Consider the following 27,203-nt stretch of genomic DNA (forward strand, 5'->3'; position numbering starts at 1 on the left):
AGGTCATTTATTGGTGCCATTTAAAAAAGCCAGGAGGGCGATTATGCTGCAGTGTCAGGACTCCAATCTAGGTCTATTCTGTGCAATCATTGTAAACAGTTTCTTGATGGTATATTGGCTGACCCGACTGTATGAGCAAGGCCAGCTATGGGAAAGAAAGCCTGGAATCGTTTCCTACCTAATGTCATGGCCTCATTTAGCCTGCTTATTGGTCTCTCTGGCCAAGCAACCTGGCAGCGACAGAGACATATAGCATATGGTCCATAATCTGTTCATAGTGTCATCTTTTGGGGACCATTATCTTTAATGGCAATATATCCATAACACATATGCAGGGCTTTTTTTGTACCATTTTGAATGCTTCCACTGTCCAGTCCTGTCTTTCAAAAATGAGGATACTTTTGATCTTTATGTACCTTCTGCATGTTCTTGCTTTGCTATTTACACACAGATTGTGAAACCCAAGAGTTAAGGAAAGGGTGAAACAAATAATTAAGAAAGTGAGACTCTACTGTAATTCTCTCCTAGATAAATATACTATGAATGCCACATGTTATTTGTCCAAGTCAGATTCAAATCAATTATCAATGTTTGGGTCATTTGTTGTGCATCGACCAATTAAAGCATGATGAGTGTAGTTATAATTTTTAATAAGTTCCATGAGTAAGCATCTAGATCATTTACAATTCAGTCATGGATGTGATTCCCAAAAAAAATATTCTTGTCATGATTCAAATGGCCTAACACACAGCCCATGCAAACCAAAAGACCCCAACAACTAGGGGTGGAACGGTTCACAAAATCCACGGTTCGGTTCACGGTTTCATGGTCACGGTTTTCGGTTCAGTTCGGTATATGTTGATTGTTAGCATGACATGTTGGTTGTTTTGCTGTTAGCATAAACAAAACATGTTGCACAATGCTTGCACACTGTTGCACATTTATCCACAACTTTCTTTCTGCCGTCATCGTAGGTCACTCTAAATGCAAAGTAGTACTATACAGCAGACCTATAAAGTGCTGCTGGCGCGTCTTCCAACTCCTGTTCTTTCCCACTCGCCATACCCACACAATTCTCCACAACTGATTTTTTTCTACTGCACCCGGCTAAGCTGCTTCGCTTCTTCTTCTTCTTGTTTACTACTGGTGGTTGGCTTTGGTCGCAGTACCGCCACCTTCTGCTCTGGAGTGTAAACACTTCGCCTATGAGAAAAAGGAGCAGCGCATGAACCGAACACAACACACGCTAACCGAACCGAGACAGTCGAACCGAACGGTTCAGACGGTTCTCATAAACCGTTCCATCCCTACCAACAACCCAGATGGAAAATGGGTTCATCATGACTTTTGGGGATTGACCTCCCTGCTGCTTAAAAAAAAAAAAAAATTTATGTCTTGATTAGTGTTGAGTTCTAAGCTTTATAGAATAGCCTAAGAAAACCTTGTTATGGCTTAGAAAACATGCAAATATAAACCGGAAGAACAGGTCCACCACTTGGTAATAGGGAGTCGTTGAGGTCTTTGTTAGGCTGCCATACCCGATACTGCCCTATGCCTCTGAAAAGGGGAGTCGTTAGGGTCGTTGTTGGTCTGACTGACAAGGCGAGATGTGTAGGTCCCCTGCATGGTGATGCGTATTGAGCTTATCGCAAGAAGGAATTAACTCTATCGCTTTGTTGTAGATTTTTGAGAGCTGAAACCTGAGTCCCCTCCTTCTGTTTAAGGTTGATTTTTCTCTATTAACATAAATGGCTTCCTTCACACCCCTTTCAAAGCTTCACCTTAAAAAACCTGAGTGCTTCAACTACAGATTGCTCCTGTGCAAGGCGAAAGAATGGACAAAGATTCCCGGATAGGTGTGGAAACATTTTCTGAAAAACTAAGGGAACTACAGTTGCTATCGATTTGAGCAGGTTTTATAATGTCATGTAATTAATTAAAAGCATATTGGCCATGTCTTGCCAAGTCTTAGTTTATGAGGAAGAACCTTAAGAATTAGCCAACATTTCTAATGTTTAGATGGTAAATGTCACGATTTGCATGGAGGTTGGTTGAGGACCCAAAGGCAGACTGGAAGGCGGAGGTGAATCTTGCAAATTTAATGAAGTAACTGAGGAAAAATACAAAAATACAAAAAACCCAAAAAACCAAAACATCAGGGAAAACTCATGTAAGATCCCAGAGACCAGAGAAACAGCAAAACAAGAACAAGGAGTGCAGAAGCGGGATATATAAGAGGAACAGGACAAAGGATGGATTAGTGAGCTGAAGATGGAGCAGGTGTGAGTGGAACTAACTGGAAACAAGCACAAGGGAGCAACAGAGAGTAACTAAAGACTGCTTGGATATAATGGAAAATAAACCAAAGATCAACTAAACAGAATAACTAAAAACTCAGATTCCCAAAAGGCTAGAACCATGACAATAAATAGGTTAAAATTAGTTTCTTGTGTTATTATAACAGCCTTCAAGTAAAAGCTCCACCTTGATACAGTATCACACTATTAACTATGCAAAACAATTTTATACATCTGTTTGTTTTTATTTAAAACAGAAAATCAATAGTAATTCCTGCATTTATTAAAGATAACATAAAACTTTGATAAGGGATGTCATAATACAACAATACAGATATAACAGCTTTGAGTATTGACCAATACTGATATTGACCCAATACGATACACACTTTTATACTTATTTTGTGGTTTGGAACATTCGAAAATGCTTAGTTAATTGATATTACGCAAACAGATAACAACAGTCTGCAAAAACTGACGCATTTCATAACAAATCTATGGTTCACATGAACTTTAAACAGAAGCACAGGTTTTAGATTGAGGAAGATATATTGAGACATTAGCGTTTGTGGTTGATATCAGGAAAAACTGGGGAAAAAACTGTAAGATTAGTATTTAAAAGGACGTATGTGTGTGTATGACTCTGTTACTATCCCCAGATCTGTTACTATAACAGCAGTACTGCAGATCCAATGTCCATTGAAAAGAGAAACTGCAAAGCATAAATCTACTACCAGCCTGTTTCTAAACTTTCCTGAAAGAATATATAGTAATTACATGTTATGGATTGTATTTTGTAATGAAAATCATGCACAAAGACAACAATGCTGGCTTCAGGATCCATTGCTAGGCAACAGAGATGGTAATGATGTGCAGCGTCCAATTAAACTACCTCTGTGTTGAAGTGGCTTGTTGATTGTCTGACTAATAACGCAAGGGTGGTGGGAGAAGAGAACAGTTTTACCACCTAACAAGGGTGGCTGGGAAGAGCAATTGCCTTTTGGGTACTGTAGGAGAAATTTCTAGTTTTGCTACTCATCGTCACATATTCACCAAAGAAGGAAGGATATAGTGTGACTTCAAATTCACAAGCAACCATAGTAGTAATGTCTGAAAATAAGCTATTCTGCGTACTATTATTTACAACGTGGTATTATTAAAATAAAAACTACATTAGAACAAAAATTACAAGCTGGCAGAGTAATCCCTAATTACAGCTGGGTAATAAACATGCTACTACTAGTTACCCAATAAGGGACTATTTTAAACACACAGGTCTGGAGTGGTTTCATAGAGGGCAATTAAAATTGCAGAACATTTTCCTGAGAAATGTGTACGACCAACGGGGAACTCTGCAAATGGCCGAGCTTCATAGCCTCGTGAGACCATCCTGATCTCGCGAGCTTTCAAGGTTTCACTCGCTAATCAGTCTGGAGACTCTCCGTTAAAGAAAATTTGGAGCCGTTCACCAAACGAACGTCCAATCAGCGTTGGCTTTGAGGCGGGTTGAGGTGTGACGCAACGAGAAGCGCGACAGTTCAGTCTAAAGAACATGGCGGCTTCAGCCGATGAAACTAGCGTTAGCGTGGCTATCGAGCAAGTTTTATCGGAATTACAGAGTATTTCTTCACTGAAAGAAGAGCAAAACACTGCTCTGGAGGCTTTTCTCAGAGGAAAAGATGTTTTTGCTCTTCTCCCGACTGGTTTCGGCAAGAGTTTGATCTATCAATTGGCTCCTCTTCGTCGTCGCTCTGTTAGTACGTCATATGCTTCGTTGATCTGATTGGTTTATTTGGCCCGTCTATCACCAACATAGGCCAATCAGCTAACCAGTATTTTCGCCCCTTCCCATAATTACTTCAACGGAAGGTTTCCAGATGGATATGCGGAGCAAATCCATCTGGCGGAGTCAGGTTACGAGCTTCATGCTAAGTATGTAATACTGCAATAACCTGTGTTCGTATGATCTTCAACCATGTGGGTGATTCATGAGTGATTGTGTGTGTTTAGGTTGTGGTTCTAAGTTTGATTCTACCTCCTGATGGAAATCAGGGCTGTAATATGGTTGGGGTGATATCTGTCTTCTGCTCTGTGTTGGAAACAGTAAGCTGGTATGAAGACCATGTGCAGATGATCGAACCAAAGGAGGACCTGAAGGAGGCAATAAATAAGGAAGAGACTTATTTAACAAATGGTCTCCAATAATTATTGATTTTATTCAGTATGACACCTTTGACCAAAGAGATAAAAAAGGAAATAAAAAATACAGTTTTGCTGACTTAAAGTATTTGCTAAATATAATGAAAGTTTCATCAAATTGAAATGGAAGATCATTTTTTTCTCCTGCTAAATTAAGAGCGGTTTAATTATAATGTCATGTAGAGTGTCCAATAAAGTTACGGTAAACAATATTCTGGACAAGATCCAGCTTTATTCTGCCTTATGCTCCTGACATCATGAAAGATAATATGAATTTTCAGTATCATACAGATGAAAGCAAGCTTTATTAAGCCACTTAATTGCAACTGCTTGGCCTACAGGGCTGGAAGGCCACAATCTTCTGTGGCAAAAAAAAACCAACCTTTTTTATCAGAGATTGAAAAATCTGAGGTAAAGTGTAGAGATTGACCAGTATAATTTTATAATATAGTTTTTTGAGCCGATACCCATTATTTTGACATCAGTATCACCAATTCTTAATATATGCTGGCAATTTTATTTATATATTTTTGTCGGTTGACATTTTTTCCATCTATTCTATTTACATGATGACAGTGACACAATGCTAACAAATATTACATGTCTCAATTTAACTAAAAAGAAACATTAATTAATGAATCAATGGAAAGCAAATGCAGAGAGCGGCAATAATATAAACAAAATATTGACTGAAAATATCATCAGAATGGTGTATTGATCTACAGCTAGTGAGAAAACACTCAGTTCCTTATTCTCACAGTTTTGTCTCCTTTTCTGCTGCTACTGTCTGAAGGTTTTTAATCAAGACTTTTCATTTGAAGGAACCAAATCTCTGCTTTAATTCTGTCTAATTCAGAAACAATACAAACACTTCGGCTCTCAGGATGCAGGTTTATTTATATTTCCAATCGGCTTCCTTTTTCAGGACAAAACATCAAAAGATTCCAAGCTTGATAAAAGTTAAAACTATTTTTGTTGGAGCTACAGCGTGTGGACTTGGGGAGCGGGGGCCTTGTGGTTAGGACTAGGGGTGGGTATTGCCAAAGAAGTCACGATTCGATGCGAATCACGATTCACAGGCCACGATGCGATTCTATCACGATGCATCATACTTGAATTATTGCGATGCATTGCAATATTTTCTCCTCCATGTTTTGTTTTTGAATGACTCGGCACAGTATCCCGCAGCCGGAAATGCTTGTGAGTCAATGCAGCGTGCGTCAACACATTTGCAGCGACATCTACAGGACTGGAAGTGGTATTACACTTGTTTTTGGCTGATGTTCGCCAACCATTCATGCAATTTTATTTATTCATATTTTTTAATTAATAATCGATTCTTGGCATCAAGAATCGATGCAGTAGATCACGAAAATTAGAATCACGATGCATCATCATCGCGATTATTTTGCACACCCCTAGTTAGGACGTTGCACTTGAAATCCTGAGGTTCTGATTTCGAGCCCCACTCCCACAGACTGCCACTCTGGGTCTCTTAGCAAGACCCTTAACCCCCCACTGCTCTGGCGCCGTACAATGCCAGCCTGCTGCTCCCCAAGGGGAAGGGTTAAATGCAGAGAGTTAATTTGTCCAATGTGAGATCAATAAAGTTCAATTATTGTTATTATCATAGACTAATTGTCACTATTTTAATCCCAAATATTATCCTAAATGTATTAAAAGGAAGGCTAAATGTTTCCAAGGCTATGACACTAAACTTTTGCTTTTTAATGGTATATATGACCACTTGAACTTCATCTGTTTTTTGTGCATTTTTTTTTTTTGGCAAATATGTTATGGAGGTAATTTTATGTTTACTGATACAAGCATGTCAGCATAGGTTTCTGTTGATATAGTTCATATTAGTCTTCAGGGCAAAGGTCAAAGATGCGAATGTTGTTTTAGACCTGTGCCAGCAAACCTCACTCCTATCTGCGGAAGGAGCTTATAGAAGCTTGTTACTGTAGTTCTGAGAGGAGTTTCTATTTACGCAGACATGTGTTCAGCATAAAAGGAGCGTTATGAGCAAAAAAGGAATAGTCAGTGTGTGTATGTGAGGGTTTTGGACATAATCCTCCCTATAGCTACAGCACCTACGTTGTTCCCCGTAATGGTTTTAGAAGATTAGTCCTTCCGGGAATAGCACTCCTCCATTCAGTGTGTGTGTGTTTTTCTATGTTTGTGAATGAGCTGTTTTGATGGATCGGATTTGAAAACACAATGTGGAGTAGGGCTACATATTGGCTTAGAGATGGATTTATTCTGCAGAGCTCAACACTTTGTTCTTGGCCTGGATTTGGTATTTTATCTGCGTGTGGTGTGGTGTGCATATCAAAAAAAGCATCAGGGTGTCGGGGACAGTTTAATTATAATGTTGCTAAAGCTTGTATAATAATGTTTACATAATTATATTTGTTTCCATAAGTATATTGATTTAAGTCTATGTAGGCGTTAATAGTGGATCCATTTTTTTCCCTTTTTTTTTTTTTAATCAAAATTCATGTTATACTTTTCCACAGTAATCAGTAGACATGCAAGCAGACAGTCGGATTTTTTTAGAGCTGATTACAAAAGTCAGCTTCTGCTGATCACCAATCAGAGCATCAAATCCATAAATTCTGCTTTCACATGTACATTGACCTCATATTATTAGGTATTAAAATTAGAAAAATATTAAAAAGTATCATAAATTGGCCGCTGTTTTTGTGAAGGAGGCAACTGAGACGAACTTTTTTAAAAATGAAAATGGGAGATATAAATCATTCCGTAAAAATTCAAAAAATATCCACTGGACTTGGTTTTCAAGATTTGAAGACGTTTCGCCACCTCTCCAGGAAGCTTTCTCAATTCAAATGTCTGGATCCGCAGTGAGTTTGAGTCTTATATAGACAACGCCTTGTATCGCTTGGAAACATGCAATGGTAACCGATGAATGGGTCGTTTAGTTCCATCGTTAGCCTGTAATATCTGAACCTGTCTATGATTCTAGGGGTCGGTCGTTAAAGGGGGGGATTGCCATTAAAGGGGAGATTGTCTCCTGTAATACCTGAAACCTGTCTATGATTGTTCAGGGTTGGTCGTTAAGGAGGTATTGTTCACCGGCTGGAGGGGATAGGATATAAATCCTCCGCTGTCTTTCTTCCACCTCCAGCAGTTAGCCTCTAGAGCAGAGGTCACAGATTAGCGGACTGTGGTCTGGATCCGGACCCAACCTCATTCAAAAAATGTATAAATTACTTCATGTTGTCTGATGACAGTGTTTAATTTCACTTGCGCCGCTTCTCCTGTTAATACGGTAAAGCCCTCCGGAGCGTCCGGCTCCAGGCTGCATTCAAATGATCCAATGTCAGTCTGGGTTGCTGCTGCTGCTACTTTTAGACACAGCAGGCAAACCTGTGGCAAGCCGGGCGATGGGAAAGAAGGAGAAGACCATGAGAAAAAGAGAGCAGAGAAAGTGTGGACTGCTGGAAGAACTGCGGTGAACTGGTGAAAGAAAAGTGAAATGGCGTGCTCAAAGATGACCCTGAACATTTAGAGGATGTTTGGCTCAACCTGCTGCTGTGAAGCAGGATTCTCCACCATGAACAGAATCAACAATAAATCTGGATCCAGGCTCAAAATGAGCTCCTTGATATGTGCTTGAGAATGGCTTAGTCTCCATTTAAACCCAGGTTTAAAGCCTCGCAGGGCAGCCTAAAGCCCACTGCCAACATTAAGCCAAAACAGTGTCAACATTTTGAACTTTAGTTTGGTAGAGAGTCATAGCTTTCAAAACATAATTAAAGTATTATTTATCTTTGTAGGAACTGTTTGAAATGTTGCTGTTGTCTTTATTTGCTCTTCATCAGTAACATATATATATACTGATATTTACAGATCTCTTAAAGCGCACAATGGTTTTCTTTTATTTGACGACACATTTTTGCAAATAGACTTCATTGTTGCACAGATACTCATTTTAATTGAGGCATGTCAATTCAATTCATATAATCACAATAAGGAATACAGTTCGCTTTTTTTTGTGGATAAACATATATGTATGCAGGTATAACTTCTTATATATACACACAAGTATACATGTTGAAATAGTCACACGTACTACATATACAAACAACAAAACAAGAACAATAAAAGGAGAGAACAAAACACCACATTCCCACCCTGTCTCAGCCCAACATGTTCAGCAGAAAAATAAAATAAATAATAATAATAGAAAAAAAAAAACATCAGCAAAATGCAGCAACAGGCACATATATTTAGTTAGGTAGGAGCTCCAAATTTGAAAAATAAGAAAGAAAACACTGGCATTTTTGGAAAAAAAATTGTCTGTACATCCTCTCATTGTATATTTGATTTTCTCAAGTTTAAGGAAAAACACCATGTCCTTAAGCCACTGGGCAATGGAGGGATACCTAACAGACATAACTGTGAAGTAACCAGACCAAAAAGCAGCCAGGTCAGGGCAAAAACAAACAAACATATGACTAAGATGACACGGATTAAGTTCTTAATTTTAGGCACTGTTTGAATTGAAGTAATTCTGTTATGCTGACCTTATACAGCATATGATGGACATGCTAATATAATGATTATTTTTTCCTGTTTAGAGGGGTTTCTTTTTAAAGCTACTTCACGGTTTCAAATTCAAACTTTGAGAGCTGTGGGGGACAAAAGATGATTGAAAACCTTCTGGTGTAAAGACGTTCCTCCTGGTGTGACAGCCGTCTCGAGGGCCGTGTCTGCAAAGAGAACATCTATAATTCTGTCAGAGCGAGGAGAGACTTTGTGGAAAATGGTTTGAATAGCATAGTAAACAGAGGAATCTCAGTCAGCGGTTCTAAAATGGTTAAACCCCTTTGAACTATTCATTACAGCAACACATATACATTTATTCTACTGTTTTTAATAGACAAACATATATTTGGGGGAAAAGTTATGGTCTTTTTTTTGTGCAAATTAGTTTCTTAAAACTTTCACCATGGATTATATTCAGCACCCTGAAATTTTGTTTTTTTATAGTGTCTGATATTTTTCATTTCCTTTTTCCCTGACAAAATAGCTCCAGTCAGTGTTGATGGATAGCTTCTGCTAACGACTCTTTCTATTAACTAAAGATTCATTTTAGCTCCACACATTGACAGGATTAATCCAACACAAATGCTTTGAATTAAGCTGGTTTATTGAAGCTCCAAATGTAAGTTTAAGTCTATTTGTCCTGCTCCCACCTTTACTGTATATAGTTTTTTGCATGCTAGCTGAAAAGCTAAAATAAAAGCCAGCTAAAAACTTTGATATTTCTCTATTGTTTAGATATGGAAGAGGATTAGGGCCAATTCGGACTTTAATCTCAGAATTCTGACTTTTTCCTCAGAATTCTGACTTTAATCTCAGAATTCTGACTTTTTTCTCAGAATTCTGACTTTAATCTCAGAGTTCTGAATTATTTCTCAGAATTCTGACTTTAATCTCAGAATTCTGGCTTTAATCTCAGAATTCTGACTTTTTTCCTCAGAATTCTGACTTTAATCTCAGAATTCTGACTTTAATCTCAGAATTCGGACTTTAATCTCAGATTTCGGACTTTAATCTCAGAATTCTGACTTTAATCTCAGAATTCTGACTTTTTTCTCAGAATTCTGACTTTTTTCTCAGAATTCTGACTTTAATCTCAGAGTTCTGAATTATTTCTCAGAATTCTGACTTTAATCTCAGAATTCTGGCTTTAATCTCAGAATTCTGACTTTAATCTCAGAATTCTGAATTATTTCTCAGAATTCTGACTTTAATCTCAGAATTCTGTCTTTAATCTCGGAATTCTGACTTTAATCTCTGAATTCTGACTTTTTTCCTCAGAATTCTGACTTTAATCTCAGAATTCGGACTTTAATCTCAGAATTCTGACTTTTTCCTCAGAATTCTGACTTTAATCTCAGAATTCTGACTTTAATCTCAGAATTCTGACTTTTTTCTCAGAATTCTGACTTTAATCTCAGAGTTCTGAATTATTTCTCAGAATTCTGACTTTAATCTCAGAATTCTGGCTTTAATCTCAGAATTCTGACTTTTTTCCTCAGAATTCTGACTTTAATCTCAGAATTCTGACTTTAATCTCAGAATTCGGACTTTAATCTCAGATTTCGGACTTTAATCTCAGAATTCTGACTTTAATCTCAGAATTCTGACTTTTTTCTCAGAATTCTGACTTTTTTCTCAGAATTCTGACTTTAATCTCAGAATTCTGGCTTTAATCTCAGAATTCTGACTTTAATCTCAGAATTCTGAATTATTTCTCAGAATTCTGACTTTAATCTCAGAATTCTGGCTTTAATCTCGGAATTCTGACTTTAATCTCTGAATTCTGACTTTTTTCCTCAGAATTCTGACTTTAATCTCAGAATTCTGACTTTAATCTCAGAATTCTGACTTTAATCTCAGAATTCTGAATTATTTCTCAGAATTCTGACTTTAATCTCAGAATTCTGACTTTTTTTATTGTCTTAATTCAGTCAGAATTCTGAAAAAAAGGTCAGAATTAAAGTCAGAATTCTCAGATTAAAGTCAGAATTCTGAGAAAAAAAGTCTGAATTCTCAGATTCTGAATTCTGACTAAAATATGCTTAATTACACACAGGTGGACTCTGCTCTAGTCTTCCTTTGTCCATATTATAAAACCCAAATAAAATATGCGTTAGTTTCTGTTCTTTAATGCACAGTAAATGTATTCAGCAAACCAAGTCCTCAGCCAGAGCATAGCGGACAGCAGTTATCGATTGTTGGACTTTATTTTGCATGTCTTCAGGCCAACTTACCGGTGAGGGAATCCTGACGTATCCGTTTCTCAGCTGACAGCTGTGACATTTGCTTCAGAAATGCCAAAGGCTCCCTCTCTGTCCAGCTGAAGAATGAAATAGTCTAGGGGTTAAAGACGGAGGGAACAAATCGATGCAGATAAACACAGAGGGTTTGACTGATGAGCTGCAGGCTGTCTTATAGTTCAAACCAATAAGCATAAGATACAGAATCAAAAGAGACCAAATACCCACAGACACACGTTGTGGTTTAATACACGCTTTGTTTGCTTCATCACTGTCAGCAAGTCTACCTCAAACAAAAAGTAGACATTTTTCCTCCAGTCTCATAAATAAAGCAGTTTGATCATTTGGCGGGGTGGCCTTCCCCTTGAAACAACCCCGCAGGGATAAAGCACACGTGTTGCTGCTGTGGCATTTACTATATCCCTTTGACAGCCAAGTAGAATAGGAGTCACAGCTTGTTTGCTGGGTAACAGGCTAACAAATAAGCCTCTCAGGGGCAGTAGAGACATGAAGTAAAGGATTGGCTCTGTGCCTCATGCCTTCCTATCACTTTAGATCATTTTCCTCACCTCCTTTTCTCTTTCTGTGTGCAGAAGGGTTTCCTGTGTTGTTCCTTTGTCTGGTTTTACGATAATGCACTGTTACTTTGGAAAAAATGTTCTAAGTTTTTATCCCAAACAAAGGCGAACATACACCTAATGGCTTGTTTTATGGTGTTGCTGAGTGGGGTAACGGTGTATGCAGAAGAAAACAGCACATATCGGAGACTAATGCAGCAGATAAAGTGCTGGCTGTCAGATCTTCTTTAGACTGTTGCCTGCAGAGCCGAGCTGCTGCAGATACACATCCAAGATGGAGATGTTATCCCCTGTTCTTGGTCCCAGTTTACTCCTTCAACCTGTTTTGTGAAGCAGTATGTACTAGTGGTTTTTCCATTTCTATAAAACAGAATTCAAAACATAATTTTATATTAATATCAGTAGTAGTAGTTTTGAAATTTAGTGACACAGATTTCCTCAACAGAAAACCAAAACCAAGAAGAAGCAAATGTCATGAAGCTTAAAATTCTACTCGAGTTGAGCTAGATCAGAGTTGCTTTAAAAATCCAAACCTCATAACAGTAAATGAACCATTAGGATAGAAACACAGTTATATTTTTATGATATATAGGCACTGCACCACACTGTACTGCACTGTTATACTTCTTTGGCAACTGTCACTTGCTTTTCTTCCCTCTATCATCCCTGCAACTGTCCAAATAACCCCAGTCTTTTGCAACACTCAACAAAATACTAAATTAAATTGGTTTAGAAGTTGTTGTTTTTTTTCCCCAAGTTAAGAAAGCAAAAAAAAACAACAAAATATAATCTAAATGTGATATAACAATGGTCTGGCTGTACGCAGGAAATGTGTTTCATGAGACTAAGACCAGCAAACTCTTGTATATTTGGCCAAAAGGCAACACTCTACATTATAATCTCAAAACTGGTAGAACTCGGGGGCAGCCGGATTTCTATATGATGCCATTACCTGAATGACTTGGACAGGCACTGTACTGTACATTGAAGTTCAGCAGTACTTGGAGGGAATTCCCTTCTGTATGCTATACTTTGTTTCTAGATTATGGCTTTTTTTAGTAACCTTGCACAATACCTCCTCCCCTCAACAAATGCTAAATAAAGTGGGCAAAATAAGCTGCGCTGTAGCCATTGCAAGGTTTCCAACTTTGGATCCAGACAGTGGTAGGCGATTCAGAGATTTATTGTAGGTAAAGCAGGCAACTGGTCAACAACAGGTGCAGGAACCTCTGGAGATGAGATATTAGGTTAGGGTCAGAACTGTCCTTAGGTTTCAGTGGATCAATAAGAAAATAAGCCACAAACATCTTCAGAGTTCCAATAGAGGAAAGGGAACTAAGTGTGGACTCCTTGGTGAGGCTCAGAGATGCTTGTTCTGGCAGTAATGTCACTCAGTAAAAGGTTGAACACATTGTTTATTCCAAGTGGGAGACTGGGGTTGTTGGTCTTGGAATCTAAACAATTTCTGATCAATTAAACCCGAATTGAGCAGAAGGATCTGAGAAGGAGGCTAGAATCTGGAGTCAGGGCATAGAGAGCGAGGCAAAATCAGGATCTAAATCCACAGAACAGAAGGCTTTGTAAGGTCCAGCAAGAGCAAGGCAACCGTCAGGTAGTAACATGGTCAGCATCTGGTAATCAGACAGAGAAGGAATTCTGGGTATTTACTAGCCAAGAACTTTCAATAATCTAGCACTGTCAAAAAGTCTGAAGCCTGCTTATAAAGGCAGAGAGACAGGCAGCAGGAATGGGTGTTGATGAGGTTAGGCTTTAGTGGTGCAGGTAGAATGAGTTGTCAATCACAGCAGGAGACGGAGAGGAATGTAAACGGCAACTAGTTGACAGGTCAGAACTATGACGGTGACAGCTGTTCTCAGGCAGACTGACATTAGAAATCCTGAGCCCTTCAGTCTTAAGGGAGGTTCATTGGTAAATGGTCCCTACTCATTTCTAATCGTCGCTTTCTTGTGTTTCTTTGTTTCTTGCTGGTAGTTGACTAATTCAACAGCAAAAGACTGGACTCCTTATACTAAAAGCAGTGATTATGTGTGTGACCTTTAGCTAATATGAGACACTCATCACTGATCAGCAAACACATACATTGGACTGAGTTAAACAAGATGATCTTAACATCCTAGAAGGGGGACCCTAATCCTTATTAGAAACATTAGAAATACTGAACCCATCAACTTGGAGAATCACTGTTAAATGGTAAATGGACTGTACTAATGTAGCACTTTGTAAAGCCTGGGGAACCCAAAATGCTTTAAAGTTAATTCTGTCCCACTGATGGTGGTAAGTTACACTCCTAAGGAAACACAAAAAAAGTGATGGAAGGAATGGGGTTAAAATGAGCACCACCCAGTTACATGATGAAGGCTGTTTCTTGGGCCAGAAAGATAAAGACATCTGGAACTTTTAAAAGTGAATTCTTTATAATCCCAACCTCAAACACATTTTCAAGAGCAAGTATTTGTTGGACAGTTGTCGCAAAGACGCTTCAAACCTTTGATGACTTTCTCTGAAAAATACTTTAAAGATAAAATCAGTATTAGTGAACATAGCCACATTTAAAAAGATGATTTTCTTAAAAGAATCTGGCAATAGATTTACCCTGCTTAAGCAATTAGGTGTGGAAATGGAGGCCGAGAATCTGAGCTACACTTTGAACCAAATTGAACGGAGACGGGATACAGATGGCTGGAGATCACTAGGTAGTGACCTTTGCTGTAACGGGGCAAGCAGGCGATTATGATGATGGAGTGTTTATATCATCATTTGTAATGAGAACATTAGGTTATCACTGAAACACCTCAGAGCTAACTTGGCATTTAGCTTTCCAGGTTATTGCTGCCTTCAGTAAAAATCTCTTCGTCAAGAAACTGAAACTAACACTTTTGGTGGAAAAACAAGTAGTTTGACTTCAGATATTTTGAGATATTTTATATTTTTATGTAATTAAGGGAAATAATATTAATATTTATACCCAAACATAGATGTAGCATAGGGAGTAGGAATTATATAAGCAACAACTTGTTGGCTGCAAATATGTAACACAACGCAAATCAATGGCTGCTGTTTGTCTCAAATAAAGACTGTTAGTAAAATGATATAATAAATATTTCACCATATTGAAAACTGTATCATTAGACTAGAGGATGTGAGCTAAATGTGTGTGATGCCCTTTCTGCTGTCCTTAGACCCCAACACTTCCTTAAGTCAAAGGAGTATTGCCCAATGTCAAAGGGTAAATATTATTTTTCTTCAGTCCCATACCTAGCCATAGGATGCAACAGAACATCTCACCTGTTCAGCCAGGCCAACAATTCCCTCTAACAACCCCCTTTTCAGAGACATTCCCAGGTATTGGATATTGCAAACAAAGAACCCAAAAAACTGCCCATTCCGAAGGGGCGGACCCGTTAGTCCAGTTCAATTTGCTTGTTTTCTGAGCCAAAACAAGCCTTTGTTTTTGGTCCACTCTATAAAGCTTCGAACTCAACGCTAATTCTGACATTTAGAATTGAAAAACCTTCCTGGATGGGAAGCGAAACGTCTTCAAACATGTAAATGAGTTTCCATCTCTTTCACGCCTCTTGAGGCTCCGTTAATTAGTTCATGAGAGAATGATTATGGCCGAATTATCTGGGCCTAAAAGTGTGTGTCTGTCTTGCTGTGCGCTCCCGCTAACCTGGATACTTATAAGTCTCTCCAAAAGACAACAATGAGAAAATAAAATTGTTCTTTAATATAAAAAAAAACAGACTCCAAGCTGGAGTCGATGGAGTCCATGAAATAAGATGAGAGTGAACACTGGGTTTGCTGTCAGCATGGGGGGAGCTCAGATCTGGCCTCGTGAGACCATCCTGATCTCGCGAGCTTTCAAGGTTTCACTCGCTAATCAGTCTGGAGACTCTCCGTTAAAGAAAATTTGGAGCCGTTCACCAAACGAACGTCCAATCAGCGTTGGCTTTGAGGCGGGTTGAGGTGTGACGCAACGAGAAGCGCGACAGTTCAGTCTAAAGAACATGGCGGCTTCAGCCGATGAATCTAGCGTTAGCGTGGCTATCGAGCAAGTTTTATCGGAATTACAGAGTATTTCTTCACTGAAAGAAGAGCAAAACACTGCTCTGGAGGCTTTTCTCAGAGGAAAAGATGTTTTTGCTCTTCTCCCAACTGGTTTCAGCAAGAGTTTGATCTATCAATTGGCTCCTCTTCGTCGTCGCTCTGTTAGTACGTCATATGCTTCGTTGATCTGATTGGTTTATTTGACCCGTCTATCACCAACATAGGCCAATCAGCTAACCAGTATTTTTGCCCCTTCCCAAAATTACTTCTACAGAAGGTTTCCAGATGGATATGCTGAGCAAATCCATCTGGCGGAGTCAGGTGAGCTCAGATCTGCCCTGGGAGGGGCCCTGGGTGTCCTTTCAGTTTGTCCCCAGAGGAGGCAAACATCTACAAAAAATCTGATGCTTGCACTACCTCCCTTTAAGGACAAACAAAATAACACTGTTTCAGAAACAGCCCACAGTTAGCCATTTTTACATCAAATGGTTCTTAGATGAGTTGATGGCTGTCAGTATTGACATTGTTTAAAATGGTCTGTATTAATTCAGCCTAGGGTTGTCAAAAGTATCGAAACTCAAAAAAGTATCGATACTGAAATGTTGTATCCGGATACAATACTCGTTTTTAAAAGTATCGATACAGTGCCGTCACCAGTGGCACCTAAGCAGTCGTTCATCTAAAGTGCAGAATAGAGGACAATGCACTTTCAGAACACTGTGTGATCGAATAATTCTGTGATCTTTTCAGTTTCAGACTTTTTTTTTGTAAGAGGTGCAGCTGCTGAGAATTATTTTTGTTTCTTAACTGGTTTGGCTAGTGTCACTGTTATGCGTGCAAAGCATAGCCAAGGAAGGAACACTTAATTTGAATTTTATAAGTTTTTTATCAAGCTTGCTTAATATTATGCACAGCATACAACCTTTATTGTGTTTATTTATTATATTTTATTTATTAATGAAAATATTTCTGTAGACTTTTATAGTCTGTTTTTATCCTTGTGGTATCGAAAATGGTATCGAGTATCGAATATTTTCCTTAGTATCGGTATCGAGTTGAAAAGTTTAGTATCGTGACAACCCTAATTCAGCCAAACTTCTTTTGCCACATAATGTGCTTGTCCATTTACAAGCTAACCATCTAAGTTAACAAGCTGCCTCATGTTCACTTTCTACCACCTAGAAGGAGTCATAGCCCCTTCTGCAGTGGACATGGCAGCGTAACATGGCGAATAAAGGGGAGACGCAGAGCAAAGCGGGGAGAATGATGTGAACGTGAGTCGATCCCAGCAGATGGGGCACACTCACGGCTGCTGCCATCTATCTCCTCAGTGTCAGAGGTTACCTTCTCCTCCGAGGCTCAGATGCCACCAGGCATCACCCTATCTGTTTATAGAGAGGCTAATAGGAAGCCTGGTTTATCCCCATCCAGCCCCTCAGCATAATGGAATACTGGGACATAATGCTGCTCCAGTCAAACAGTCAACTGAGGCCTTCAAATTGCTTCCAATCCCCTTAACAAATCTGTGGAGAGGCTATGAATAATAATCTTCTATCTTCAGTTGTTCTCACTTCTCTGCCTCTCTTCACTCCTTCTCCTGAAAGCAGATTAAAGCTGAATCTTCTGCAATCGGCTTGCATGATTTCACTTTTTAATTACAAACTCCCAGCCAATACCAGGCTGATCTATCACAAGTCCTGCTTCTGTTTCATTTGAAACACCCTGAACAGAAGTAGCATTTGGTGTTTAAAAGAGATAAACGCTCTGAATAAAACACAAAGAGCAGAAAACTGATTTTTCTCCGGGATCCATTTTTCTTTCCCTTTTACCGTAAAGCTGCACGGTGCTCAGCGATAACTGATCATTGTTTGCGTTTGTAAACCATATATGAAGCAGACGTGTTATGATTTTTTGCTGTTGATGAAGAAGAAACTAGATATGTTTACAGCTTATAAATAAGACATTAGAGCATTTTAAAAATGTTTTTTAACCTTCTCTAAAGATAAATTAAACCTTTGTAGTGCATGGTTCCATTTCCATAGCAGCATGTGCTTCGGTTTACCTTGTGGAGCTGTTTATAAAAAAAATTAATAAAAAAACATGAGCTGTATCAGGCTTTTAAAAACCCTGCTATTAGGAACAGACACACTTGTAATTATTCTGTTAGTGAGAAAGGACTAGCTGATTGTGGATGATTGGCTGGATCACACCCTGATGACAAAGATCCACACACAGACATTTAAATGATATGCTGAAATGTGCCGTGCCGTGTGGGTGTTTGTGCATTTATGCGGGCCTCTCATCATGAACACGTTCATGTGGGTGTAAAGGCTTACGTTTTGAAGTGCTAACTGATGGAGAGACAGTTTTAGCATCGTCACATAAGCTGGAGTCAGAGTGGAAGCTGGGGCAATAATCAGCTGGTATACGTTTCCTTCTGCAACAGGTGTGTCTCCAAACCCTCATTGTGAGCAGGTGTTTTAAACACTTTCCGCATCTTTGTATCCCCCCTGCTTTCTGGAAGCGTGTCGTTTTAGTCCCTGTAGCTGTTACACAAGCTCAGCTTCCCACACAAACACATTTATATACTTCAATTATATGCATCCTTCCTGAGGTGTGGAGGCTGGTGGCTCCATTAGCCTCTGCTTTAAATGCTCGTATTTACCTATTCTGCAGAAGACTGTGCCAGTGTTGCTGTTGAACTGATACAGGACTTGTTTTTAGACATATTTTCAGTGTATGTTAATGCAAAAATGATTGAATTTAACTGGTTGAATAACCAGTTGCGTACTTTTTAAAGGCTCTTTTATGCTACTATTTAATTTTAATAGCTACTGTAGGGAACTGCAAATTGTTGATACCCTTTACAGGGGTTGACGTTAAGAATTTTTACTGCCCAGAAACAATTTTACTTTGCCCAGTACTATGTTTGATTTATATAGTTCCTAATATTCATTTTTGTATATATATCAATGAAACATGTTTGTTTTTTAGAATGTTTTTTGTAATTCAGTATTTTTTAAGTTTCCAGGTTCCTGGTGTGTATCTGCATGCGTCAGATAATGAACTCAAGCCTACATTACCGTGTTAACATGCTTTTCAATCCTTCCTGCACATTCTTTTCAAACTAAATTTGCTTTAACCCTTTAAAGCCCGATCCAAGAATAAAACAAAACAGAAAATTACTTTTTTTTGGTTTGAAGTCCTTATTTGGCCTTTTAGCAAAATATGTAAAAAGAAAAAACAGAAACACATTTTTGATAATAATTATTTATTACTATGCGATAAGTCAATATTATTTTTTGTGTAGTCTTCTGCTCTCTGTTATCAGGTATATCTGACTGTGTAGAATAGGATTTTGAGCAAAGTTTTTACCATTAAATTATGCAAAAGGTGTCAGACGCAAAACATTTCAGAAACCGTATGTATCAAATACGATACATTTGGCATTATAGGGTTAAACTTTTGTGTGCTTGGAAAAATATAGATTGTAATGTTAAAAATCTAGAAAAAAAAACTTTACAGTTTTTTGTAATTCAGTATTTTTTAAGTTTCCAGGTTCCTGGTGTGTATCTGCATGCATCAGATAATTAACTCAAGCCTACATTACCATGTTAACATGCTTTTCAATCCTTCCTGCACATTCTTTTCAAACTAAACTTTGCTTTAAACTGTTGTGTGCTTGGAAAAATATAAATTGTAAAAAAAAAAACTTGACAGGTTAAAAACTTAAAATAAATCACAAGACAGAAGTCAATGTCACAAATGAATAACTTTTATTTTAGAGTCACGGTATGTTTATACAAGATAATACTATTAATATAATGTGACTTTTCTAGAGAATCATTATACATAGTTATTTCATTCAGGGTTTCCACAGTCTGACATCATTTCAGAATTCCCTGACTTTTAACTGACTCAGGATTAGTTTTCCCTGATAAAATAAATGCAGCAACAAGACAATAATAATAACATAACAGGTCACCAATTTAACATGTTTAGCTCTATAACATCTAAATGCACCTCTCCAATGTCTAAGAGAAAGAAATTTAATGAAAAATTTTTAATGTATGACCTGCATCCCTGTACAGAAGACTGCCATAGGATAGCCATATTTACACTGTGCGCATGGCATACAATTATGCCAATTTTCCTAATCCCTGACCGATAATTTTTAATCTAGGTTTATCTGGGTGGTGGGTGAAATGGGTGGTGGGAGTGTTACTATACATACATTTTTTTTGCCTTGTGGTTGTTTTTTAGCATGCTAAGTCAAAAAATGTGTCTGATTCACGCCAATTCTCGGACAAAAATCACGCCATCTGGCAGAAAATCACGCAGCTTTTTCAAATCACGCGAGAATGTGTACGGAACAACAAAAATGGCGCCGTTGGTCGTTTTCATTAAATGTCGTGATTTTAAAGTAATTTTGAGTGATAAATAATATTTTTTTGCGATCATTGCATCATTGCCCGGCGGGCAAATGCAATGAAATTTGTACTCTCCCGACATTAAAAACTACTTGCCCCGGGAGATCAGGGGATGGTTAACATCGAGCCCTGCTTTACATAACCTGTTACTTGTTTTATTTTGTTATCAAATAAAACACATTATTGTATAATTGTGAACATGGTTTCTAAAATGGGTTACAGAAAAAAAGCAAACCTTGTTTCACTGTCATGATGCCGTATTCAGCGTGTTTTCCATTTTTGCCACTCTTTTATAAAAGCTAAATTTTTGAAGCGACTTAAAACATTTTTTCTTCTTCCAGTCAACAGATTCTCCCCACTGAGTTGTAAAACTGTAGCTCCAGTTAGCGACATAATCGTAGCTGCTTCTCTAATGGCTCTCCTCACTCTGCCTCTCAGTTTGAGGGCATTACTTTTTAGATTTGCATACTTTTCTAGGAGAAGTTAGAAACCTTTTTTCGTTACCTTCTCTCTGACCTGTCTGCTGTGATTCTTATTCGTTCTTTGTTCTTTAATGTTCTCTAACAAACCTCTAAGGTCAGAAACGACACAGCTGAGTTTTTACTTCATCATAAATTTCCCACATGTAGCTATATCTGCCAACAACTTTTAGTCTGAAGGAATTACTTTGGACTAAATACTGTAAAGCTGCATACCAAAATTCTTCAGATTTTTTTCTTTAAAACATCTCATAAAAACAGAGTTTTTGTTTTAAAATGTCATTATTAGACTTCCACCTCACATTCATCTAATACTTGGGCAAGCTTTCTTTTCTTGGATTATTAAAGTTATAAAGTTTAGTTATGTTACTGCACATATTGATTTGCAGAGGAAAATTATAGAAAAACATATTCCTTTAAGTCAAGCTGTAGGCCTGCAGATATAGCAGGATATTGTCTAATTTTCTTGCTCAGTTTGATTAAGTTTTATTTATAGCATCGCAAATCATAGAAAAGAAAATGACATTTTACACTGTAGCTGTATTTGATACCAAGTTTGGATATAATTTAAACCTCTAAAAAGAACATGTTGTTATCCAGAGACAATAGTTCAGCTGTTTTCCTATGTAGGAATGTCTTTTAGTTTATAAAAATGTATCTTCTTTCCTTCTTTTTTTCTCTTCTATGTTTCCTTGATTGGGCCACTTTTTATTGTTGCTTTTTGTGTCTCTACTTCTGTCTCCTTGAACCCCAGTCGGCCTCAGCAGATGGCCGCTCACACTGAGCCTGGTTCTGCTGGAGGTTTCTTCCTGTTAAAAGGGAGTTTTTCCTCTCCACTGTCGCTACAAGCATGCTTAGTGTGAGGGATTGTATTTGAGTCAATGAGTCGATGCAATCAACTGTTTTTCCTTAGATAGAAAACTTAGAATCAATTTGACTGGAGGATCTGGTTGAACTGTAAAGTGCCTTGAGATGACATGTTATGAATTGGCGTTATATAAATAAACTGAATTGAATTGAATACTTTAGCGGTCCCTGGGTTAGTCTAGGCAAGGCCTAATTGTCAGAAATATTTTATTACAATGACAAGGCTCTGCTAATCAGTGAAGGGATTTTTTTCCTTTTTTTAATCATAAAAAATCCTTCAACTTTTATTATATTAACTATATAAATAGTTATATAACAATTTACACACAAAAAACCCTTAAAATTGGTAATTTATTCAGATCACCCCCTTAAAGAAATAAGATCCAGCTTATCCTGCTTCTGCAGGAAATGACATCAAAGTGACAATAAATGGTTCATTCTTAACAATTACATTTAAGGTACTTCTTTTTTAGTTTATCTGGACTATTAGATCTAATAGAGAAAAGCAACGCAGGTTAATTTTTTTAAGTTGCTAAAGACAACAAAAATGATGGATTTATTATGAGGACGATGATGTGTTTGTCTTTTTTTTTGCTCATTTACATCATAAGTCGTATCTTGAAAGTAATTCTCAGTAAAATTGGCTGAACAGACCAGTGTTGGCACCATTTCCGTCTCTATGCGAATGTACTGGATATAATCATCATCATCTACTGAATTAATGAGGGAGACTTAAGGAAAAAAAGCGAGTTAAAACATTCCTCCATTTTGGCTCAACAACAAATTCATGATGGAGATGGGTCTGTGCTCATTTCTTGTTTAAAGCAGATGAGTGGGGAGGCGGGGGCCCTTCCCCGCAGTCAGAGCATTAAGTTTTTACCAAATGAAGATCTCTGTATGCACGACTCCGCTCAAACACGCTCCTCTCTCCGACACACCAGAGTCGCGGCTAATCAGCCAATCCCGGCTGGATTCTGCCTAAGAGGCCTGATTGGCTGATTAACCGAGCTCATCAACACGCCACCCGTAGAGGCTGCGGAGCGCACACAGCCACGCAGAGAAGGACAAACACAGTGTGGAAATTAGTGCCAACCCTGTGCCGTGTCTGTAATGTATGCAAAGAGCGGTTGTTTGCCTTGTTTATGTCAAATGATCTGACTTCATTTTAGCAACTTCTTTAAAGTTAAATTGAAAAGCTGGAGCTCTGGATGATGATCATTTTAAAATAAAAGGAGCATATAGTTTGAGGCTGTTGATACAACAATGAATAAAAAACGTCTGGGATTAGGGATCTAGCTTTGCTGTACTAAGATGTCCTATTACATCAGATCCTAGGAGCGACGTCGATTGAATTCTGAGGCATTTCTGTACCCATACATGAATTTAAAGTGATAGGGAAATAATATTTAAATGTTAAATCATTCTGGCTTAAACATGTATATAAATGTACTCTTTATCAGACTATATTGACCTAAAATTTAGAAAATTTATTTATTTTTTTAAATCCTTTCTTAAAATCTGTGTTTTTTTTCCTGTTATCTTCTGCTGGCCAGTTAGTTCTACGTCAGCCTGAACACCTAAATTCGGCCAATCTATATCAACGGTCATCTGTCAAAATGTTAGGTTAAAAAATGTAGGTTCGTAAAAGAGGAACTGAGTCCACACAGGAAAGAGATTTTCAACAGCTCCTGCAGGAGGAGAGAGCCGCAACCCAACACTCCAACTCATTCTCACGGACCCCCCCTGCAGAGCCTTTTTATTAACAGATCATAACACATGGGGTGGGTTACAAAAGAGAGTATTCTTCTGACAAGGCAATTGATCAGGTCATAAGACAGAAGGCTCCTTTGACTGAATCACAAGACAGAGTAATTTTCCACCACCGATGCATGACAGTTTGCAGTAAACAGAGTGAAGCGTCTCATTTCTTCTATATTTTATAAGCACACACATTAACTTTATAATCATCATTGAATAAACCTTACGCAATCACAATTTTTCAGTCATAGCATCTCGATTCTTATGTCGCAGCTAATATACGCAACGGTTGAAATCAGAATAATTTCCTTTCCCATTGAGTTCCGTCCCAGTGTTCAGGGGGATGGATGTCTGTGTCTTCAGCAGGCGTAGAGCTAACAGAACTGGCAGCGTTGCGAGGCAAGGCCTCAAACATGTACGGCTGGAAGCCTTCTACACCAAACCAAGCTTCTGCCGCCCTGGCGTCCTCTTCCACAACATCTTCGTCCCCGCTTTCCTCCTCTAAATAAAAAATGGATGACGGAGGAGACTCATCCACGACCTCCGACACTAAACTCTCCTCCTCTTGCATGTTTCCGCTGTCCATAGCGTTCCTTGACAGCGTCGTTTCTAAGTCACCAATTTAGTGCTACTTGGTCCCAATGGTATTTCCCATTGGGAACCTACTAGCGCTAAGTTGCTAACTGGTTAGCAATAGGGGTGTGGGAAATAATCGTTTTGGCGATATATCGTGATATTCGGCTGCCCAATATAATATCGATCTTTCACTTCTTAGTATCGATTTAAAAAAAAAAATGGTTACATAAAACATTGATGGGAAAATGGGCTACCTCTGCTCCGGCAGTTACATTGGAAGAAAACCCCAAACAACATGGATAATAATACCTAATCATTATTTTCTGATGAAAATATACAGCACTGGCTGTTGGATCTCATCATTTGATTTTGATAGCTGGGGAAAATATGGCAATATATAGTGATACTGCTATATCGTGATAATATTGTATCGTGACCCAAGTATCGCGACATGTATCGAACCCAACACTCATGCCAATACTCACCTCTAGTTAGCAAGATGCTTCCAACAAAGCGGCCACAAACAAAAAGCTTGAGAACTTTCCGCCACAACAATCCCGCCCCTTTGACAATCGACCAATCACATTCACTTTATTCACTCGTGTAAAGTCGTGCACCACTCAGGAGAATTCGGAAATGCAACGATTGGAACAGCCGCTTCCCTACGACTTTAAAGGAAAGGAAAAACCGTTATGGATGAGGAATGGTTTTAATCAGTCACAACCCACTTTAAAATCAATTTCTACCTGTTTGGATGTTTTGTCACATATCTGACCACATCATTTATAATCAATCCTACTTTAGTGTTTTAAATTCGCTCTAAGGTCGAGGTAATTATTGATGTAACTCGTATGCTGTCGCCACGTTCATCGTACGCCACCGCCGCTGCTCCTCCTACTAATGAAACAACCTTTCTTCCTTTCTTTTTTCTTCAATCTATTATTATTTGTGTATTTCTATGCAGAGCACTGCAACACATTGAGCTAAGCTCTGCTCTGAGACGGATCAATGCCAAAATTTATTACATCTCCAATTATTGAGGCCGAACTACACAACACAGCCGTGAAAGTAATCGTCGTCACAGAGAAGCACGCGGAAGCTGCATTAAAACTGCAGCCGGCAGCTCTGAGCTTCAAGCACAAGCAATATGAGAACAAGTGCAGGTTATAAGATTCCAATAGTGAAAGCTCCAGGCATTACCAGGGGGTGAAGACCTGAGAAAGCTCAGTGAAATCCTCTCGCTTGCAGCTCCACGTTTCTCTACTATATTATTTTCCTTCTCTTCATCTGTTTTTTCTTCTAAATGCTTAAAAATGTCAAGTCAGTTTTACACTTCTGGAATCTTCTATTTGTTTTTTTTTGTTTTTTTTTTATCTATACAATTAAAAAGTGGATGAACTTGGGTCAAGACGGCGTTTTTCCTTTGGCAAACATTCCTAATAGGCTTGAAAATGAAGAAAGAAAATTAAATTTACTTATTCTTTAGTCATCCTCCTAAAACTGGTATTACAGAAGCTTTTTTATTTCGAAGTCTCAGTGTGTAAACGCTGAAGAGTCGATGGGAAATAATGTGTGATGGATTTATGTTTTTACACCATTAAGTTAAATGTTTGGAGCTAGAAAAATACATCTTTTTTTTTTTCTCCTTTGCCAGCTAGGATTTCAGGAGTGAAATATTTGCTGGAATTTTCATCACCTAAATGTGTTTTTGTTTTATTTCCAGTCGGAGAAGTGTTGTCTTTTTCTCATTTTGCCAGCAGCCTGTGCTCCTCGCTCAGACTGTGACGTTTTTGGCTCATTTATTTACTTCTCTCCTCAGAATCAGTTTGAAATAATAACTGGAGAAAAACAATTTTCTTTTTTCGATGAAGGTTTTTGTTGTGATTTCTACACTGGAAAAAATCTAAGTCTAGATAAGTCATTTTTTTTCTTAAAATAAGTGCATTTTCTTCTTAAATTCAGAAGGTATAACAGACATTTTGCCAATGGAACAAGACAATTTACATTAAAAAAAAAAGGAAACACAATTGCATTTTATGTGAATATCTTATTTTAAGAGTAAAAATACTCATTCCATTTGCAAATCATGTCATTAACCTACTAAAATTAAGGGTAAATGCACTTAATTTGAGACAGTTTTACTTATTTCTAGATCGTTTTTCCAGTGTAAGTTTTACTGCTTTATCCTGGACTTCTAGATGCTGCCATTATAATGTTTTTATTTTAAAACTTTTACCAAATGGATAAGGCATATCCACTGACTAACTTTACTTTTCTCCTTTTTGTGAATTTTCCATTACAGATTTGTTCCTGACAACTGAAGGGGACACCTTTGAAATCTGGCTCAATAAGGTAATAAACCTTACCTTAGATTTCAGATGTAGCTTTTCAAAATAAAAAAAGAGAAATATACTCAAACCGTTTAATTGGTCCTGTAGCTTTCAGGTAAAAATGTTGGAGAATGATGCATATGAGGTTAAATAAACATTGCTGATATCATTTAGACTATTTAAGCTAATCATGCCTACATATCTTGGATAAAACAACAAAACTGAATCATATCTGAATCATATGAATGCCTAAGAAAATAACAAATAATAAAAAGTCATATGTAAACTGTATTATGCGAGTTTTCATAGTTTACGTTTCTACAGCTGCTGGCTGTCTCCACAGTTCAGGCTTTGGGAAGATTCAAGGCCTTTGTCACACCAACTCACAGTTACATGATTATGCTAATAATTATGGTAATAACCGAACTCAGCTCCAGGATAAGAATACAATAACAAGGACTAAAAGCTCGGTGATTAAAGACGGAAAGGGAGAAGGAGGCAGGGGGAGATGCAGGAGTCTACAGTGGGGTTTGTTGAGCTTCAGGGGAGAAGCTGTTTCTAAGGCTGTTGGTCCCAGTCTGAAAACTCCTCAGCCACCTGCAGGAACCCGGGCGCCCACTGTCCCATACTTTTTAATCGTTGCACCCAGCTACAGCCTAAACTGTACAACGAAAATGCAGGGTTAAAGTTCACAGCTCAGGATGCATGTTCTCCCACTGCGGCCCGACGCTCCGATGCAAACTTACGACGGCCGACAGAATTTCACACGTTTGATTTTCTCCCCACTAACGATTCCTCATAAGGAG

General features: G+C 38.1%; 1 protein-coding gene across 1 annotated transcript in view; it reads left to right on the forward strand.

Moving 5' to 3' along the window:
- Positions 1-27,203, forward strand: part of itfg1 (integrin alpha FG-GAP repeat containing 1) — a 282,738-nt gene that overhangs the window by 15,504 nt on the left and 240,031 nt on the right. The window contains exon 7 of the mRNA XM_038267323.1: positions 26,370-26,419. Coding sequence (XP_038123251.1) covers positions 26,370-26,419 — 50 coding nt within the window. The remainder of the gene's footprint in view (positions 1-26,369; positions 26,420-27,203) is intronic.

Source organism: Cyprinodon tularosa, unplaced genomic scaffold, assembly GCF_016077235.1.
Source record: "Cyprinodon tularosa strain WSP-4 unplaced genomic scaffold, ASM1607723v1 ctg67, whole genome shotgun sequence".
Lineage (NCBI taxonomy): Eukaryota > Metazoa > Chordata > Actinopteri > Cyprinodontiformes > Cyprinodontidae > Cyprinodon > Cyprinodon tularosa.